The following is a 22659-nucleotide window of genomic DNA, read 5'->3' as shown; positions in this document are numbered from 1 at the left end:
TTATTATAAATTAGTTAATTTTACGACTCTGCCACTATAATTTCACTCTCAGTACAACGGAATTTTACGAACATGGTTCTAGTAAGCCGTTTTTGGAAAAGTCTTGAAGTTCGACTCGGACTTAACACATACAAATTCTATTTATAACTTAAAATAACAAAATGTAGAATTTTATAAAATCACTTTCATAATATGAATGCTGTTTGAGAGTTAAATTGATTGGACATCAAGAAAGTGATCGAATTTAATGTGCCAAGAAGGAGGTATTTGTGTAAATATCTGTTATTATTGTTGTTGTTCATTCTGAATGCATGTAACCACTTCACTTGTAAATCTTCCAACATATGGTCAGGTAGAGGATGTAACTACTATCTTCTGTATATTATAATTTCATACATACAACAAGTTTCATTAAAATATATAATTACTCATATTATAATTGTTATGTTTGATGTTAAATCAATTTATTTTTGCATTTATTTTTAATTCGTTTTTGTGATAATACTTTAAAATAATAAATTGCATTGTACGATGGAGAAATTACATTTAAATATTGAAAAAAAGAACGAGATGTGTTGTGTACACCCGGTAGGAACTATATTCCTTACGAACCTTGGTACACTATAAATGTAGCTCTTACTTTTTTCATTAACAAGATTTTTCTGAAAATTTTTTTTAGAAATCAATTACTTGTTTCATTCTCTAAAGAATTTAATTTTATAGCTACTTTTTGTTTTTACTGTATGCTATAATTGTAGTATTAGTTTAAAAAAGACATATTTATGATTTAGTAGTCAACCCAATATGTGTGTACATTACGTTTGGTTTGATCAGGGTATTTATTATGGCATAACATAAAAATTTCTAGTCTAGAGAATCCACTCTGAAATTTTGAAAAGATTTTTTTTTCGTTTTTCGAGAATATTTCACAAGACCACTAGTTGAAGTGACCTGTAAATTTTCAAGCTCAAGAAATTTTATAGTTTTTTAGAAAATGAACACCAAAGTTTTTTCCTCATTTGCACCCTCACGAGTAAACACAGTGATGCTTACGAAAAAATGATTTAAACAAAAGTTGTTAATGTTTTTCTAAAGACTAACTTTTACATTTAAACTTTTGTTCTATCTCTAACGTTTATAAAATGGATAATTCTTCATTTGATTGAATGATCAAAAAAATTCCATGTTAAAATTGACATATCTCGATCAATTTTGAAAAATGTGCACAATTAAATCAGTTTTAACTTTTATTTGAACTATTTTTTTATTTGATGCATTGTTTTTTTGAAATTTGTAAAAAACTAACTAAAATTAAAGTAGAGCGGTTTTAATTAGTTTAAAATTAGAAAAATTCAAATTAGAAAGCATATTACAGAATTAAAAAGGAATTTTTCTATTCAAATATGATTTCCTATTATCTATTTTGAGATAAACGTCATAAGTATAGCCCAAGGAATAATGACCACTGTTGTCTGAACTCATATCACAATTTTAAGAAAGTAAAGTCTTTAATATTGTAATATTAAACAGTAAATATTAATTTAAACTGCATTTGTAAATGATTTTTATTGATATTTAATTACAGTGTAACTGACATGGAAGTAGAGAACGGTAACATTTAAATAGTGAAAAATAAATAAGTAACTGATATAATAATAATTATACATATTATGAAAATCAAGTAATATTAATAGTACAGTAATTCTAGGTTCACGGTAAGAAATACATGGCGTTTATTACAACGGTGGTATAGTATATGATATTGTTTACAATTCACTATGGCGTTATTTACAAGTAACTTTGGATCACTTTGAAGACAAATTCCTGTAGTTGTCAATATTTATACAATACTAACAGGAGCGAGTTATTATTTAGTTAGTGTTTTTTTCATGTGTATAATTTTATCGTAAAGGCGTAAAAGTGACTGTTATTACTAATTTTCAATTATTTAGTAAATGGTATAGTAAATGCACAGTTAAAATTATTGAAATATAGCAATTGATTAAACTTGCATTAGAAATTGTGAAAATAAGATAAGAAATTGTATAAATAATATTTTTTATATGTAAATTTACATAATTACTGATTCAAATTTGTTAGAAAATATAATTAAATTTTAAATGTAACCATTATATGTGCATCCATAAAATCATATGACGATTACAACTCTTCTAACTTTGAATCCTTATATCTCAGAAACGATTTTTTTGAATCCTTATATCTCAGAAACGATGGCTCTTAGGAAAAAAAGTATTGAGACTTTTTTTATATTTAATTATCTGATCTACAATTGAACTAATTTTGTGATAAAACTTACCATTTCGCAGAAAATCGCGAAAAACCCGTTTTTGTTAACTTTGATTCCGTGCAAATTTTTTCCACATCTCGGATCTATGAGGGCTTTTTAGATTTCCGGTGTTTTGATCAATATTACCAAATTTTTTCCGGGTGTAAATTTTTGTACCTTCGAATGACCGGATCATGGTTTTGTGATTTGTCCGATTACAAGGTACTCTTTTGTAAAAAATTTCGGACTATAGAAGGTCTTAGGCAGCACTATATAATTCGACAAATTCGATAGTCCGACATTTCCTTGCAAAACGTTTGCCGGATTACCGAGGGTCCACTGTATATTAAATTTTCGCTACCAGTAATTTTCATTACATTTCAACTTTCACTGCAGTTATTTTTATGTTATTGATAAAATTAAACATTTCGACTTAAAAGAAATTTCGTTATTATAGAAATACAACATTGTATCAATTTATTTAAAATACTTTTCTTGTAATTCAGAAAATCATCGACTATTACATATCACATTTTACAAATCGTTCAATTCAATTTAAATGAATCGTATTTTCACTATCAAATTAATTGTATCGAAAACTTTCACATAATATGTCAAATACGATAACAATATAAGTATACAATAATAAACATTGTTTTTTATATTTTTTTAGAAATTTAATTGAAAGAAAACTGATTTGATTACTTATTAAAGAGTTTTTCATATACAATAATAGGAACTAACTTTAAACATAAATTATATGGTAGGGTAGATCGGGGCTAGTTGACCAGGTTTTGGCTTTCAGAGTTGTAGCTTCGAAACGAGTAGTCATATTTATTTGATTCATATATCAAATATATTAGTTATTAATATACTAAAAACATAAAAATTTATATTTTTTTTAAAACCATCACCTGCAGAAATTATTAACATAATTATTATTTGTTAAAATATAATAATATATGAAATGTTATTATATTAAAAAATTTATCTAAGTCATAGGACACGATATAACTCAATTCAAAATTTACAAAACTTTCTGATAATTATTGCTATATTAAAATTGATTTTGTTGCTTTCGGTTTAATAATAAATACATTTAAAATAAATAAAAGTATGTTAAAATTTTCTACTAATTTTAACACTATAAATTTTGACAATACAACTTATTCATTATAGAATTCAATTAAACAGAAAGTGTAAAAAATTAAATGACAACAAAATTGTTCAATGTTTGTTTAACAATCAACTTTTTGTCTACAATCTGCAAGAAGTACTCTTGTCCGACATATTATTTCTAAGACAACAATGTCTCTTATATCTGTGATGCGATTTTTCCCAGTGGAAATACATCAAAAACTATAAAACGCAAGTAAAGTTTATATATCTGAAATATAAAACTGTTAATACAGTAACCTTGTCTTTTGAAAGTATGGGGTAGTCTACACCAAATATGGTAGTTCCCATAGACAATGATAATTTGCTACAAAATGAGACGAGAATGGACTCTGTCGACCCAATACTTTCCGAGATAAAGAAGCCTTTCGCAATTTATCAACGTAACTTTATACATCAGAGCTAACGTAAAATCTGGAAGTTCTGATTTTTAGTAGACTTGTTTAAGATATTGTCCCAATGAATAAACCAAGTTTGTAACCTCGAGCGTTGAACACAACTTTATCAAAAAATGAAAAGATCCGTGAAAATTTTTCGTCATCATCTTACATTGTAGCATAGTTAGTCTACTTTAAAAACGTTCTGAAAAAGTTTTATCAAAAAACTAGCCCTTTAGGGTTATAATTGCCAAATTTCGAAATTGTCACGGATTTTTCGATTTTTGACAAGGTTGTGTTCGGCACTCGAGGTCACAAATTTGGATTATTCATTGGAATAACATCATAAAAAAGTCTGCAAAAATCAGAACTACCGGATTTGATGCAGACGGTAATGTATAAAGTTACTGTAATATGTATTTTTTATTTAAAAGGCTGGTCTTAAAAACGAATTGGTGAGTTTTGATAAAACTTGAAATAAATCTTATCATTTTTTTCCTTATATATTATCATAAAAATATATGCAATTTATTTTTTATTTACAAAAAAATTTACTTTTAACGTACAACATTTATTAATATTTTATCAATAAATATTTTCATAATATCATATACTACAAAACTTATAAGCAAGTATAATTATTGAAATTACACCTATATTTGTATCCACCCACTTCATTTTCTTTATGAAGTTTCTCCAATTTGTCATCGTAAATAGAAGATACATTATATGCAATATATTGTAATTTAGATATAGCTAATATACAGAGTTTTCAAAAAGTATATGAACGCTCTTAAATCTCAGAAATTAAGAACTCTACTAAAAAATTAAAATTAAGTTGTTTGATTCGAAGAAGGAACAGATGGATTGTGAACCATGGATGGAAAAAACAATAAACGATCAACAGAAGGTATCAGAAAATGCAACCAAAGACATGATCTTGTTCGTGAAGAATGCACATTCATTTTCCACAATTTTCTCGTCTCTATCAATCTAAGTATGAAGATTGGCATCATAAATAGTTTGCAAAAAATATTTCGAAGTTCACCAGCTCATATCTTAGAAATGTAATTATCTCGCAGGTTTTCCATAAAATTTAATAAACACTGATGTATAAATTTCACAACATTCTGAACCAGAAAATGATGCACCCAGCAAAATGATGCAATTGTTTCAACTTTAATATGACTTTACTCATTCGTCACTAAAAAGATATATTCGGCGTCGAGTATAAAACGTAATTGCCGAGCACCAAGGCAATTTTTAATAAAAAACCTTGATTTTTTTATGATGTTAAACTAAGTCTTAATCAATCAAGGAGGGGAAGGTTGCCCGATTATTTAAATAAGTAAATGACTTCAAAAGATGGCATATTTAACATTGGTTTTATGGTAAAACAGTAGATGGATGATATGATTTCATAAATTTTTTTTTGAAAATATGTTTTATAAAATAATAACAATAGCTAAAAAATTACTATGTTTGTCATTTTGCTTATGGTACGGAATTTTTAACGCGGGTGGATCACACTTTCCCATTTACATGTATAATTTCATTTGTTTTAGATTTAAATTGAGAAAGTGGTTATTTTTGTTACATATATTAAACTACAATAACATTTCGATGTTTATCACAATAACCGGTATTATTTTGATTGTATACAAACTAGATACCGCCTACACGTAGTACCAAAGTAGATACAAATTCACGTACAAAATTTACAATCATTTTATCATCATAAAATACAAATTTCAAAAAAAAAAAAAAAAACCGCTAGTTTCTACACTACAAACTATACGTGTTTTGTTATAGTGTGAGAATCATGTATTTTTACCTCTGTATACATATAAAGTACAAAGAAACACAAAGAAACGTTTTGGTACTGATTGCTGTTATCTGTTTATGGAAACAAAAACAACAAATATTCTGTAAGCATTTTTCAATACCAAGAGTTTATAGAAATGGGCCGCCGATCAGTATGCCTAATTTTACTATGCCTTCTTGTTCGTAATGTACTACCATTTAAGGATGAGCATGGTAGTGGGGGCACAAATTTAAAAACAGATATTTTCAATTTTGATGATAAATTTATATTATTACTTGACGATATAAGACGAAAAGTAAGAATAAAATTTTTCGATATCTGGCTTAATTTTCAAAATATCGAAAATTGAAAATTTTGTTTAATTATTTAGCTTTCGATATTTCGAAAACCAAGACACATATCGAAAAATTTTATTCTTATTTTTCGTCTACATTCATGAAGTTATAACAAAATTCATCATCAAAGTTGAAAATAAGATAAAAATAATTTCAACCCTTAATCTACCCTGCTCTTACATCCCTTATATGGACGGTGACACTTAGTTTTTTTCTTTTCTAATTCATTGCTAATATGTTTACTTTCTATTAAAAAGTTTTTTTTTAATTTGTTTTCATTCATTCCAAATGAAAATTATCAAAAACTTCCAAAATATGTCGTTTTTTGAGATTCCTCCATAAGAGCCAATGTATTTTATATCGATTTTTAATGACTTTTTTCTTAAAAATTTGCACGGTTACCTAAGCTGAAATTTTAACCACATATTCTTTGAGTAAAAGACTACCTACAAACAAATTTTGAGCCTCTAAATCAAACATTGTTGTCATGCTCATACATCCTTAAGTAAGGCATGTTCAAGGTGGAAGACAAACCTCATCGGTGAACTATTTTTGTCGAACAATATATTTTTCAAATTTCTTATTAAATAAAAAACTATAAGAATGCATTTATCAAAAAAAATTCGGCATTACATTTGACATATTCGCTCATTTGAAAACGTAGAATAGGTCGTAGAGACTAAGTTTGGTAGATTCACCAAAAGGAAGCCACTCACAAAGTTTCAAGTTTGTATTAATATTTTAACAAAAAGGGTGCTGTCACTCGGACAATGATAGTGTCTTGGAAAGATGTTTTTTGCCATTCTTTAATCGAAGTCCGCCGTTTTTAGTCCTTAGAAATAAGACAATCGATGAAAACAAGATGCAGATACTATGTCTTTTACTACCTCTTATCTTTAAAACAGAAAATTTTGATTATTGACATGTAAAAAAAGAAATATTGAAGAAAATCCAAAAATTATTTTTTGCATGATGATTAATATAATTGTATAAGTCTATGGATTGTGCATATGGTTTACATTGAATATTTAATACTATTTTCTAACAAATTTCAATTAATAATTATATTTATTTCCTCTTAAATAAAAAATATTATTTAGGCAACTTTGTCTCATATTTTCACAATTTATGATGCAGCAAGTTTAATCAATTGTAATTTTTTCCATAATTTTAATTAGGTATTTACTATAGCATTTACATGTAAACAATTGAAAATTAGTCATAGCAGCCACCTTTAACGTCAAAGTCTATAAATAAATATAGAATTTAAAACTTTACACAAACTCAGCAGGATGGTGGATCTACCTTAAACAGCGATAGCGACATACGGTATTATTAAAAACGTACAGGAAATAGAAACATCAGATTAAAATTTGCTAGAAAACTTCTGCAACACTGTTAGTATATAGAGGATGAGTGGCTTCATTCACATAATTTTTTGTATGATTTACATCTCTGTATATTGTTATTATATACTTGACCTTTCTTTGCATATTCTAAACATAAAATCAATCATATAGTTACAACTGGTATATGAATAGGTTATTAGTATAAATTTTATTGTGTTATGGAAATTTGGGTTTTGAGATTGTTTGCCTTCTTCACTGTATAACATTTTAAATGTATACAAAAATATTTATTTAAATTTTATATATGGTCATTCATATCACTAATGCCACTGACTTTAAAGCTTGTAGGTAGAAGTGAAAACTTCTTTTGGCACGTTACGCACTTTTTGGGTTAACAAAATCATGGATCTTGCATGATCGTCACCGTTACCATCATCGCGTATTTGTAATGAAACTTCTTTTAAACGGATAGACTGATTTTGATGAAATTTTGAGTGTGTTCAAATGGATTCGAGGATGGTTTAGATTCACAATTCGGTCCACTACAAAATGTTTTTGAGAGTTCCGCATGGGCAAAAAAAATATTTCATGGGCAAAACCCATGTAATAAATAGTGGAAATAAATAATGTAATAAATAATGTATTACATTAAATGTTACTATTGAAATATATTTATTTGCGCTCCCACCACATTTTTCTAGAATTGTGAACAGCTATTTGAATAGTATTGAGATATTATTTATTATTATATGCCGACGGCTCCCACAAAGGCCGAAGGCCAGTTATTCCAAAGTTTTGAGTTTACACTTTCGTCGACAGCCCTCATCACTGACTATCTTTTTTTTTTTACAAATCGTGCTCACCTCATTTTTAATGTAATGTAATTTTGCGGGCTCTATTGATTCCACAAAACAAAGCCCTGCACCTATCGGAAGATGTAATTTCATCCCCTAATTCAATTTTTCTTATATTTTTAGACTAGAGTTCTTACTTCATAAAACAATTAAAATCCATAATATTGGGGGTGACTTCCTCCTCCTCGGAGGGTGTTTTACCCCAAAAATGCATATTTTGTACATATCTCAAAACCATAATTTTACAAGGAAAAAAAAGTTCAATTGGTTGGAAAAAAGTATTTTCAAGTTATAAATTGATTAGTTAAAAAAAGTATGCACACTACAATGAAAAAAAAAGGGTTGGAAGGGGATATAATAACTTAAAATTTTTATATTTATGAGTGTAGACAGACTATTTACCAAAAAAGTTATTTTTTAATAACTTATATCTAAATTGTTGAACTTGTAAAATATACTTATATCATGGTTTTTAAGATACGTTCAATAATATGAATTTTTAGGAATAAAATACGAAAACTAACGAATGGTAGCTCAATCTCGATTCCATTGTCAAGAATTTCTAAGTTTGGTTGATGACTTGTCGTAATTTTATAAGAACTGTTTATTTAATCTGAAAGAAGAATTCATTTGGCATAAAAACTTTTGCATGTGATATTTAACTTACTTAACTTACTTACGGTATAATAAACACAAAACTACTTCAAGTACATTTGTCATGTTTTCAAGACAGAAATAAATTACAGTAGAATCTCGATAACTTAAACCTCGGTAACATAAAAACCTCTGTTACTTCAAAAAATACTATGTTCCCTTCCCATCAGAGCCCAAAACCTCTATGACTTAAAAGACGCAACCTCTATAACTTAAATAAATAATCTCTGTATAGGCTCTCAGTAACTACATAGAAACATGTACATACCTTTATATTAACTAGGGTACATAGAAACATGTACATACCTCTATATTAACCTTTACCTAACATAGACACTTGATAACTTAAAACCTCTATAACTTAAAATATTTTGTGTTTCCCTTGGACTTTAACTTATCGAGATTCTACTGTACTTATATCATGGTTTTTGAGATACGTTCAATAATATGAATTTTTAGGAATAAAATACGAAAACTAACGAATGGTAGCTCAATCACGATTCCATTGTCAAGAATTTCTAAGTTTGGTTGATGACTTGTCGTAATTTTATAAGAACTATTTATTTAATCTGAAAGAAGAATTCATTTGGCATAAAAACTTTTGCATGTGATATTTAACTTACTTAACTTACGGTATAATAAACACAAAACTACTTCAAGTACATTTGTCATGTTTTCAAGACAGAAATAAATTATATAGTTGATGACACTCTAGTTTAATAATAATCAGAGTAGTTAACTACAATTATTGTTACTATTTAATTAATTACAGTTAATAACAAAAATAACCGCGTGTTTAATTAATCTAGGGTAAGATGTAATACCTAGAGTCATATATATACTTTGGATATTCTGCAGTCTCTCGATAGATTTTTCTGTTTACTGGACAACATTTATATTGGAATGAAGGTATATTATGAGAATGCACATAAGCTGAAGATTGATTGTCAAATTGGTTTTGTTTTCGAATAGACTAAAAATAAAAGATCTGCAAATTTTATTTTGTTTTATAAATCATAATCAATGTAACTCAATAAGTTATTGATGAGTGTTTATACCCTATTTCAGTTTTGGACATAAAGATTTCCAAGTATAGGGAAGAGAATTTTAAGAGGGAAAAAGAAGTGTCACCAAAGAAAACGTTTAAGGTTTCCAATGTTTTAATCACATACATTTTATGAAGCTGTTGGCTAGAATGAACTGTTAAGATTACATGTTGAAAAGAGTGTCTCATGGTACAATCGGTGTGCGTGATTCTAGGTACATTAAAGTGTGACCCATGGTACATATGATACTGTACGATGACTTACACATCATGCACCCTGGTTCGCAGGTTTTTATCGATAGCTGTTTCATATTTAAAATTGCCTTACATTATGGAGGAATAACAGTGCTTTTAACAGAGACAATTTCGATTGTGATAATATTTTAATGCAAGGCTTATAAAAAAACAGGTAAATGTAAATTTTGATTCTAGGTACTACACTTCCTTCTATAATTATAACCACATGATTCTCATTCATATACTTTTTATATTGTATGAAGTGGAATATTTCATAACTATAAAGGAAGTTATTTGTATTATATGTTTCTGCATTTATTTGCTTAAGTTAAATCAGCACAATTTAACTCTTTGTAAATATTGTGTACAAAGTGCCTAAACAGTCAAAATTTCTTGTTGTTTATGTAAAAATCAAGAAGAAAGTATAAGACTCATGAGTCTTATTTAGATGATGATAGTCAACAAACTATATTATCTAAGAGACTGGCGACTTTAAAGTTAACCAAAAATGCATGACTTTTTATTTTTTATTAACTTAAAAAATTATCTGTATATATAAAAATAAATTGCTGTGCGTTAGTCTCGCTAAAACTCAAAAACGGCTGGACCGATTTTCAAAATTTTTTTTTTGTTTTGTTCGTTATAGTTCAGGGATGGTTTAGGAAAAAAACTAAACAGAGCTGATATTAGAGTCATCGTAGAGTTACTCACAGGGCATGATAACCTGAACAAGTTCCAACATCAGATTGAAAAAGACTCTCTCCCGCGTGTGACAGATGCTCTGTTACTGCTCGGCGCTCATACAGCAGCGAAGGAAATAGTTTGGTTCGGCCATAGTCGAACCAGAAGAAATTAAGAAACTCAGCGCTAGGCGAATCCTGGGTTTCAGTACATCAGTTGGTTTATAATAGCCACTGAAAGCGTAGCGGGGATAGAGTGCAAGGGTCTATTTGGCGATGCTAGAGCATGGTCCGCTAACTTCCATACCCATACCCCATAAATGGAATTTGCCAATCAAATTGTTTTTCATAAACATTGGTTTGGCTGTTGATTTAGGGGCTTGCTCCAGGACTGCCAGATGGAATAATTGGATACAAAAAGGGAATAATTTTGTAATTCTCTGTATTCAGCTAGTAATAATATAAAAATAAGTATTAAAATTTTACACATTACAAACTTTAATAAATGATTCTTACAGATATAATTTCAATATTTTTGTTTTTGGTTTTTTTTTTTCGGTCACATAAATAACAGCGTTGCCTACAGTTGGATTTTCTCTTTGTGACTGGTTGTTTGTAGGGTCTCTTGTGTGCGCTAAAAAGTTTTTTTTTTTTATATCAACGGCAAATTTTAAGTAAACAATCTCAATCTCTAATGATATTGTGATGTCGGGTGTGTGGAACGGCTAGGAGGTGATTTAGACTGTTTGATACGGTTCTTGCTTCTAAAATACCTTAAATTCACAGTGTTATTTTCTTCTTCACTAGAACTAATTATACTTGAGTCCTCTTCTTCTCTGTCAATTATCACTACATCTTCATAAAAAATCACTCCTACCTGGTTCATCATCGGCCTCAGCGTCGTGGTCATCTTCCAGAAGTTCTCGTAAAGCATCCTCAGTTAGTTTTCGAAACATTGCTGCTTCGCACTACTTGGAAAACAAAACTAAAGTTTATACACACAAATAAAATAAAATATTTACTTGGTATGGGGGGTCCATTTGGACCCCAATCCAGCTATATCTCCGTTTCTAGTAATATCTAAGCGCCAAACGCGGCGTTATGAGATTACACAAATGCGCGTAACCGTAGCTCAAAAGATTTAAGGATTATACCAGTAAATATGTGCGCTGGGGTCCAAATAGACCTCACGATACCAGTAAAGAGTTAATTTTTTATGAAATATTGGCGAAAAATGAAATATAGTTTTTTTATCTTTAATTGTTTATAACTTTTGCAAGTTTTTATGTACTTAAAAATGTTTCTGGCACATTTGAGACGCCATTCCAACACGTATTTTACGGCCATTATTTCTATATTTCACCAATTTGAATTTGTTGACTAGACTATAATTAAATTAAAAGATCCACATTACTACATCAAATATAAAACAATATGCACAGAATGTAAAGCCTACACAAAAGTATGTTTTAGAATTCTTTTTTTTTTCTGTTTTTAAAATTAACGTAGGTAATTTTAAAATTAAATTCTCATTAATTAGGAAAGCGTAAACATTTTATATAAATTACCTTCAGTGCAACCGTTCGCGTGCTCATATAGAAGTATACTTTAATTAGAGGGGCAAATTTAAATTACCCTTTCTACATATGCACACACAAATGCAATTAGTAATTACCTGTAATGCAACAAGTATTAACTAAATTATGTTTTATCAATTTTTTGCCTCGGAAATAGTAACTTAGGTAATTAATTAATTAATTAACCGTTATGTTATTAACGTTCAATCTAAGAGGATTCACACAACATATTGATGTACTCAAATAGAATTCGTAACCATTTTCTATCGTTTTAAATCTCCGCCACCAAAGAGGAAAACGGCATCATAATTGGAGAACTTTTCTACTATTTAAAAAAAGTGTATTACATATCAAATCAGAAAGACTTCGTAATAAGAAGCACAGATATATTTATTTCATAATCTTAAAATGAACCTTGGAAATATTCATAGAAAATTTATCAAAATTGATAATATGAAGAAGGGCTCTTTATCCATGATAGCAAAAAAAAAAACTAAAAGTGAAGGTCATTGAGGCTCAAAATTAGTTCAGTGTGGAATTTGCGGGTAGAATAAGAATAAGTATAAGTAAACAAACAAAACGATGTTATCTCAGTTCTCAGTTACAGCGATTAATGCATATAAAATTCACTCGCTGTTTCTATTATAGAGGTAACTATGGCAAGAAAATCGAAAGAACGAATCCCAGATATAGAGGCTTGTTTGGTCTCACTAACAGAGGAAATTCAGTGCCAACGTGCTGGGACCTCAACATGAATTCCAGTTATGCAGGTTTCTCACTTATCCAGGTCCCACTTAACCAAGTTAAATAAAATAAAATCCTTAATATACAAACACTTATTTACATTATTATTGCATTCTTAATAACATCCCTTTTTTTGGTTCGGTGGTTAAAACTAATCAAATTCGAACATGATTACCCTCAGCAATTTTTTATCAAAAATCACATCTATAGATAGAGTCTTAACGAACTTAACCGGTTACACGATATACTTTTTGTAATCAGTATAATACACATGTTTCATAATATTTTCTTGTTATTAAGAAATAAATCATATTGACAAAGATTGCCGTTATAGGCATCGCAATATCAGAATAAAATAATTATTGCTATTTAGAATTCCAAAATAAATGGAATTACTTCTCATAAAATCTTTAACAACAATCTAGTTTTTCAAAATTATATTAATTTTCTTATAGTGATATAATTCATAGAATATATGAAACATTATATTTCTAGGATTCCGTAGCACTTTAAAATAAATTACAACAGGAAGATAAATTACAACATTTTAAATTGATATTATATTTGTCAGCCGTTGTGGGAACTGATAAAGGTGTTTTTTTAACCAAAAAATTAATAGTTTCAATCGTGGTTCAATTATCGAAATTATGAAAATGGGGTTTTTAGATTTTCGTGTTTTTCGATACTTTTTGTGGTAAAATGACAGGAAGTTTGCAAAGGTTGAAAGGTTACAAATTATCTTGTTTTTTGCAATTGCTTTTCATTTTTTATCCTATCAACAGTTGTAAACTTTTATCAATTACTTTCTTTTAATATATAGACAGATAAAAAAATCCTCAAAAACACGAAAATTAAAAAACTTCATTTCATAACTTCCACATTCGAACCACGATTTAAATTACAAACTTACCTATGTCAATCCTCAAATTGTAAAATTATAGATATTTCTCTTCATTATGGGCCACGGTCTATTACTATACCTGATAAATTAAGATATAGTATAAAAGACATTCTGCAAGAGATGAACCAATAACCACAATGCTACCACGTGTTAATTTAGAATAAAGATAAGCATGGTGTGTATGCAGTACTCATAATACTCATATGATAACCAGTTATTTTATTGATGTAAACTGGGTTACATCTATAATAATAATACCACTAAATTCTCATACCATTTAAAACATTTTTTTTATACCTATTTAGACCACAACAATTATTAGTAAGAATCATAATAACTGAAAATGCATTGATATTATATGAAGTTATTAAAAAAAATACAAAGTACACGATTTTATTGTACTAAAAAGTAAAAAATTAGTTTTCGAGTCACCTGTTATAATATTATTTAAGTATGAACTTATTATAATATGACTTAGTATGAGCGCGGTTGGTGCAGATCCCTAAAGGTGGAGGTGAACTACACATTAGACGCAATTCATAAAGTTGTTGAGGCTGTTAAAAACGCTGAAAATCGCAATCAGCACTCTCAGAGGGTAGTTCTATTCGTTACCTTAAACATAAACACTGCGAAATCGGTGGACATCTTGCAGGCTCTATTTGGATTTTCCCAGGTATCGTCGTACATGATGCGAGCATTAGATGTCTACTTTAAAGATCGGATGCTTATTTATGAGACGAATTGCGACCGCGGCCCTTATAGCCGCACGCACTGCCGAGCAAGCTCACAAAAAACTGAGCTTAATGCGGGTGGCAACGCACGGGCTCACACACCAGCACCTTAAAAGCCAGTCGTGGTGCTTCTTATAAAGAAAAGTATCCCAATTATCCTACAGATACAAGTTGCCGGTGCAGTAGTAGAATCTAAGATATTCTTGAAGTATCAAGGAGTTATGATCAGGCGGAGAGGAGTAATGTCACTAAGCAGGCGAATGTCAAATGTTGCAGACGTCCGCGCTTGCTGATGAATGAAGTGCAAGTAATTTTGCTCTATGGCGCAGAAATATAGGCTTAATTTCTTAGTAACCAGATGATTAAGAAAATACTTCTTCAGGTTCAGAAGCGCAGAGTACTGCGAGTGACATCTGCTTTCCGTACTGTATCGGAGGTCGGAATACTGGTAATTGGTGGCAATACATCGAACAATCTTCTTGTGATGAAGAAGGATGGCAAAACAAACAGAGAGAACCCGCAACATGGCAAACAGATTGGTGGCGATTGGTGGTATAACCTTCGATTAATATTTAAGCCCGCAAAATATTTCAGCGTAAAATTTTATAAACAGCCTGTTTTAGAAAGTTTGACTCACGAGTAACTATGTGATAGCAAAGATTTGAGCCATAATTTCATTTTAAGCAGTTTGTTTCTAATCATTTATAGGTATGACGTATACCCAAAAACGTAAGCAATATTAGTTATAAGGCATTTTTCGTGACCTTTGACCGTCCGTAACATTTTGTAAGACGATTTTGTAACATTTTCTGTTTTCATGGTATTTTCATGAAATTTGCAGTCGATTATTCTTTAAAGTAAGTCTATTTTGTGTACTAGTTAATTTACTTGAACAATAATATAAACAAACAAATAAGACGTTTTAAATAAAATTAGAGTGTTTCAAATTTCATTATTAAAATAACAGTGTAGTAAGTCCACCTACTAGAATGAATTTTTTTTTTCTTGCACTTACTAATGGTATCTTATTGTCCATTGAAATCACTACAACTTCCGCCTTCATTAACTATTTAAAAATTACAAGTAATTAATAATGATAATTATCATAACAATATTAAAAACGTAATTACACTGCAAAAAATTTATTTTACATAAAATTTAAAGAAAACGAATTTGCAAAATCAAAAATTTATTATATGTGAGAGAATTAATTTGTTCCTCGTATAAGCCAGTCAAATCCTACATTAAAATCGTAAAGAGCGGTGTAAAGCTACTTTTTGGTATGTTATTAGGACTTCTAAGGGGAGTGTGAAACCACGTTTTGCAAGCAAAAAAAAGATGTGCTACCGGCGTAATAAGTGAAAAAAATAAATAATTTTCTGACTTTGTCAAGTTTTTGCACTTCAATTCAAAAACTATGAGCTTTTGGCAGTATCATTTTGAAATTACACTAAATTTGGAACAATTGAAGCCGAGACACAGCTCCGTATGTCATATAGTTTTTGAAATATGATGCTTGTAAATTTCATAAATGCTATAATTTTGAGTGTTTAAAGCATGTATGTTATATTATTGTATTAGTGATTTTGAGTTTTTTGAGCTCCTTGACTTTTGCGTTTTTTGTGTTTTTAAAAATACTTTTGATGTGTTTCTTCTAATTTTCTACTTTCAGTTTCAATGTGTTACCATAATTAACAATCATAATTATGTAGAAGCTCTGTATAATATTCTATGTCTATAAAGTGATCTATGAAATGGTTCCAATTAAAATCGGTAGATAGAGTCTTAGTAGGATTGTCCCATATGTATTTTCAGAAATTATTATGTACTAGCGACCCGCCCCCGCTTCGCACGGGTGCAATGCTGATACTAAATACACTACAGAAAAACTGTGAACGTTGTATATAAAAACATAGCGGCCCGCTCTGGCTTCGCACGGGTATAAAATATATAGCCTATGTGATTAAAATCGATCCAGTAGTTTTGATTTATTCATTACTGCCCGTGGCCCGCACGCGTTAAATTTGGAGTAAAACAATCCCCCTTTCCCTATACCATGAAGATTTCCTGCTATCTTTGGAATATCTAAATTCATACACTACATTTTTACTTATTTACTTTTTACATTTTTAACTATTAACCTCAAAAATAGCAGTACTTCTCCACTATTTAATGGATGTTATTATACATATAAACCTTCCTCTTGAATCACTCTATCTATTAAAAAAAACTGCATCAAAATCCGTTGCGTAGTTTCAAAGATTTAAGCATACAAAGGGACATAAGGACAGAGAAAGCGACTTTGTTTTATACTATGTAGTGATGACATGAAAATTCATACATATCGTAACGGTAGTCAGTAGCATACTTGGTAATCAGCATGACCGCTCAGGGCCTTACGAGAAAGTTTCTATTTTTTGCAACCTTTTTAGGTGAATTTCAACCGCGAAGGCATTGCAAAACGTATAGGATCTAGGGCGTTGCATTGGCTAGCACTAGCACTCACTTAATTCCCCCTGTATCTCCTTCAACATGTACATTTACCTATATTACAACTAGTGAATGTGTTTTATATATTCATTGTACCTAGAATGTAATAAATAAATATCTAAATGTCGTACTCTTCCATGAAATAACTCACTGGTCATCATGCAAAATGACCACCAAGAAAGAAACAGCAAAATCACAAACAATCGAGATTAATAACATGAATGCAAAAAATAGAAAGCTTTCTCTTTATAAAGAACAAGAACTTATAATATATAATAATATTAATAGTAGACAGACCCACATAATAATACAATTTTAATTTATTATTTAGCTAACTGTCTGCAATAAATCATCATTCCTAAAGGCGATTTAATTTTCAAAACAATATAATACTTTAATTAGATTTAATAACACTTAATCGTTTACATATCAAATAATTGTAAATAATTAACACGGCATATTATAAATATTCTTAAACATAATGAATGATTTCTTTCATAACAAAACGCAGAAAGTTATTACATTTATCCGCATTTTTTAAACCCAAACAATAAATAGAATATGGTAGTTAATTAGCCCTTATATAAATCACGACACTGTATTTTCGAAATTTATTGGAGATACGTTAAATTTGACCAAATATTTGCAAAGAAATATTAGTGGGATTCCCAAAATTAAATGTGTAGAAATGATCCTGGATAAAATTTGCGTGTGGTAGAGGAAGATAAAATTTTTTTGATTTTTATGACGACATAAAGTTCAAAAAATCAATTTTTGACCGATATTTTGACCGAATTTTATCGTATTTGAGTGAACTTTTTTTTGAAACCCACTAATAGTCGGATAAAGGAATACATGAAATAGTCATTCTTAGGGAGTCCTCAATAACAGTTCCGATTTTGATCATTTTTTTTTCAAAATCACTCTTTTTGTATATTATTTAAAATCAGAAGCATTTCATTGGGGGGAAGTAATCTGGAAGGAGAATAGCCAATGTCTCGCCTGATATATCGACGCACAGCCGAAATCGCTAATGATAAAAGTTTGAAATTTCGAGAAGATATTGATTTTATACAGTACGTGTTAAGAAAGGATTTTTCGAAATTCATCCCCTAAAAGGGTGAAGTATGGGATAAAAGTTTGTATGAAAATATATACAAACCGTTATTTTTCAGTTCATACTTGATTGATGCAAATGGAATAAAATTTGCGTGTGATAGACCAAAATCCAATTTTTTGGATTTTTTATATGATAAAATGTTTTATCATATAAATTTTATTTATCACTATTATCATATAAATTTATTAATTTATGTATTTTGTTTCAGAACTAGTGAACTTGTCGCGTTAATGGCAATATCAACGACATTATTTTTATTCTTACACACAAGAGATTTAAATACAAGATTAAAAGAAATGGAAGTGAAATTACAACCAGACGACACAGCATTTAATCAACTATCATTAAGAGGTAAATTATATTTTATTTATAATTTTTTAAAGTTGAAAACACATTTACTACTGACAGTTTTCCAAAGACCAAACGAATTATTTAGCTCAAGATTCGAATAAAATTACAGCTTCCTGCAGTTATAGTTGGAAATATAATAAAAAATATTTTTGAAATAATGATCAAACAATGATTGTATTATCAAGACCGTCAAGAAAATCATGTTTCCTGAAAATTGCTTCAGTTACCCCTACCGTAATTGCAATGTCTTGCATCTGATCGATCTACAACCTTTTACATTAAATCAACCTTTATTATACCATGTATATATGAAATATACATAGTATACATATTAAGTTTAGTCCCAAGTTTGTAACGCTTAAAAATAATGATGCTAGGAAAAAAAATTTGTCATAGGTGTTCATAAAATCATCTAATAAGTCCATTTCCGGCTGTCCGTCCGGCTGTCCGTCCGTCCGTCCGTCTGTGGACATGATAACTCAAAAACGAAAAACAGCGTACTCAGGACGTAAAAAAAGAGGTCAAGTTCGTAAATGAGCATCATAGGTCAATTGGGTCTTGGGTCCGTAGGACCCATCTTGTAAACCGATAGAGATAGAACAAAAGTTTAAATGTAAAAAATGTTCCTTATCAAAAATTAACTTTGCGTATTCCATTCAAAATTATTAATTATTCCAAAATTACAAGTATTGGTTTTTTCGATTTTTTGGAATTTTTTTAAGGGGTACCCCTTTACAAAAATCGAAAAAATCGAAAAAAAATGTTGGCTCCGATTTCGATAAAACTCTGTTTATAAGGTAATTTTGACCCATAATTTACAAAAATCGTATTTATATAACGATTAGGAAACTAGTTTCGAAGATATCGAGCCAAAATATGGGATAATGGGTGATATTTCAAAAACTATGCTTCCAATCATCAAATGAATACGATTTTTGAATTTTTTGGGTCAAAATTACCTTATATACTAAGTTTTATCCAAATCAGAAACCATAAATTTTTTTCGATTTTTTGGAATTTTTTTAAGGGGTACCCCTTTACAAAAATCGAAAAAATCGAAAAAAAAATGTTGGCTCCGATTTCGATAAAATTCTGTTTATAAGGTAATTTTGACCCATAATTTACAAAAATCGTATTTATATAACGATTAGGAAACTAGTTTCGGAGATATCGAGCCAAAATATGGGATAATGGGTGATATTTCAAAAACTATGCTTCCAATCATCAAATGAATACGATTTTTGAAATTTTTGGGTCAAAATTACCTTATATACTAAGTTTTATCCAAATCAGAAACCATAAATTTTTTTCGATTTTTTGGAATTTTTTTAAGGGGTACCCTTTTAAAAAAATCGAAAAAATCGAGGAAATTTTTTTCTCTCCAATTTCGGTAAAAGTCAGTTTATAAGGTTATTATGACCCAGAAATTACAAAAATGGTATTAATATAACGGTTAGGCAACTAGTTTCGGAGATATCGAGCCAAAATATGAGAAAATGGGTGATATTTCTAAAACTATGCTTCCAATCAACAAATGAATACGATTTTTGAATTTTTTGGGTCAAATTTACCCTATATACTAAGTTTCATTCAAATCAGAAACCATAAATTTTTTTCGATTTTTTGTTTATGTACTTTAGTTTATGTATATAAAATAAAAGGTATACTAAGTTTTGTCCCAAGTTTGTAACCCTTAAAAATATTGATGCTATGAACAAAATTTAGGTATAGGTGTTCATAAAATCATTAAATTAGTCCATTTTCGGTCTGTCGATCTGTCGTCTGTCCATCTGTCATCACGATAACTCAAAAACGAAAAAACATATCAAGCTGAAATTTTTATATAATGCATCTAAGTGAGCAGTATTATATACATGTGTTCTCTCTCACTCTATGCAGGCACACAACAGAAGAACTGTTGTATAGCTGAAAAGACATCGAAGCCACGATACAAGTTTTTTCTTACTTAGATGCATTGCTTAACGCATGTACTTTGTCATACTCGCGATATTTATATGCCTAGATGTAAATCGAACTAGTGGTATATGTGTGACATGTATGTATGTGTAATGTGAAAGAGTAATCAACACTGCCTATACATGGTATTTCAACAATTAACTCAGTCAATTGTTTGTTTTCACTTGTTTTTACATACTATGTAGGTATTATTGAAGTCAAAAATTCACTGAGAGATTTTTATCCATTTTATGAGCACATTTCGAATCCAAAGTTTGAAAAAACAATTTTTATACCATGTATATATGAAATATACATAGTATATTAAGTTTAGTCCCAAGTTAGTAACGATCAAAAATATTAATGCTAAGAAAAAAATTATAGTATAGGTGTTCATAGAATCATCTAATTATAGTTTTCGGTTGTCCGTCCGTTCGTCTGTCAACACGATAACTCAAAAACGAAAAAAGATATCAAGCTGTAAAAAGTGAGGTCGAGTTCGTAAATGAGCAGCATAAGTCAATTAGGTCATGAGTCCGTGGGACCCATCTTGTAAACATAAACAAAAATCTTTGATTATGGTAAATTTAATGAAAAAAATTGCCTGTTTTAACAGCAAATATGAGCCACGAATATTAAGTTATATTAATAGAAACATTAACGTTAAATACTAATAAATAAAGCACAAACCTTCTAATTACAACAAAAAACAACTTTCAATGCAAAACGAAATAGAAAAGTTTTGTCTAAAAGTGTGATATGTTTACTCCATTGTGCGAGGCAGGACCGAGAAAATATGGCGCCTTGACCTATCGTTTTCTTACGGTCTATAAAATGGTAAATACATACTTAACAATTGTATTTAAATAAAAATATAAACGTAATTATCTAAATATTTTACTATAATAATAAATTATATACTTTGTAGTTAGTTGTAACTGCATAATGGTAAATATATTAAGAACTGTAACACATGCTATAATAATTTTTACACTTCTATTTGCATTCAGGTTAAAGTATTTTTTAAAACAACTGAATGAAACAAATTTATAACAATACATCCTTATTACAAATATACACCTTAATTAAATTAACTGCACGAGCAATACCTTTACATAAAGTCTGCCTTACACGATCAATATTCTTTAGTTACTTGGATAAATCTTACGAATATTGATAATGAATTCGCAAAATTTTTGAAAATTGCTTATTTTTTTTAAACAGGTTCCTTCGTTGTAAAAAATTCAGAAAAGAAGTTTTCCGGTTCCGGAACAATCCGCGCGAAACAATCCGGAACAATTTTCTTGAATATTTCTGCTTCTATTGATCGGATTGAGTCGAATAAAAAAAACGAATTGTTTGCAAAGAATTTCTACATCCACCTTGCTTGCAATCGAACCCTGAACATAGCAAAATATCCTCAAAATATCAAGAAAACCCTAGTCACCTCATATTTTCAACTTTCGCTGATAACTTTTCAAAAAATAAAGGAATTTGGAATTTTTCTGAAATATCAACAGTTAGTACAGTTCAGGCAAATCATCGGATTTTAACCTTTTTTATTTTAAATTGCTCGTTTTTATGTACAAAAGGTTTTTGTTTAAACCTGATTATGAGCCGAAACATTACAAAACAATAATTCAAAAAACTAGAAAAATTCAGAATAATGACACGAATCTACAAGGTACAACAATTGAATAATTTGAACGTATATAGGACTTTTGTTCAAAAAAAAAGTTCAGCTTTTAATATGCTCTCAAAATTTTCTTTCGTCCGGAAGAAGTTTCCTCAAAAGGATTTCCTACCAAGAAAGATAATAAAGTGTTTAATAATATCCCCGAAAAGTTGTTTAAGCTTCTTGAATACAAAGTCTAGGATACTAAAATGTCGAAAAAGATAATAAAGATAAAAAATTGTTTAGTTTGTTTTAAATTTAATTTCTATTTCTCTTCCACAACTAAAAGATTTAA

General features: G+C 29.3%; 1 protein-coding gene across 1 annotated transcript in view; it reads left to right on the top strand.

The window, feature by feature from the left end:
• Positions 1-22659, top strand: part of LOC123297323 (heparan sulfate 2-O-sulfotransferase pipe) — a 50829-nt gene that overhangs the window by 23471 nt on the left and 4699 nt on the right. Inside the window, exon 2 of the mRNA XM_044878935.1 lies at positions 18591-18733. Within this exon, the coding sequence (XP_044734870.1) occupies positions 18591-18733 (143 nt within the window). The remainder of the gene's footprint in view (positions 1-18590; positions 18734-22659) is intronic.

This window comes from Chrysoperla carnea, chromosome 4 (assembly GCF_905475395.1).
Source record: "Chrysoperla carnea chromosome 4, inChrCarn1.1, whole genome shotgun sequence".
In the NCBI taxonomy this organism is placed as follows: Eukaryota; Metazoa; Arthropoda; class Insecta; order Neuroptera; family Chrysopidae; genus Chrysoperla; species Chrysoperla carnea.
This window is presented reverse-complemented; position numbering and strand designations above follow the sequence as displayed.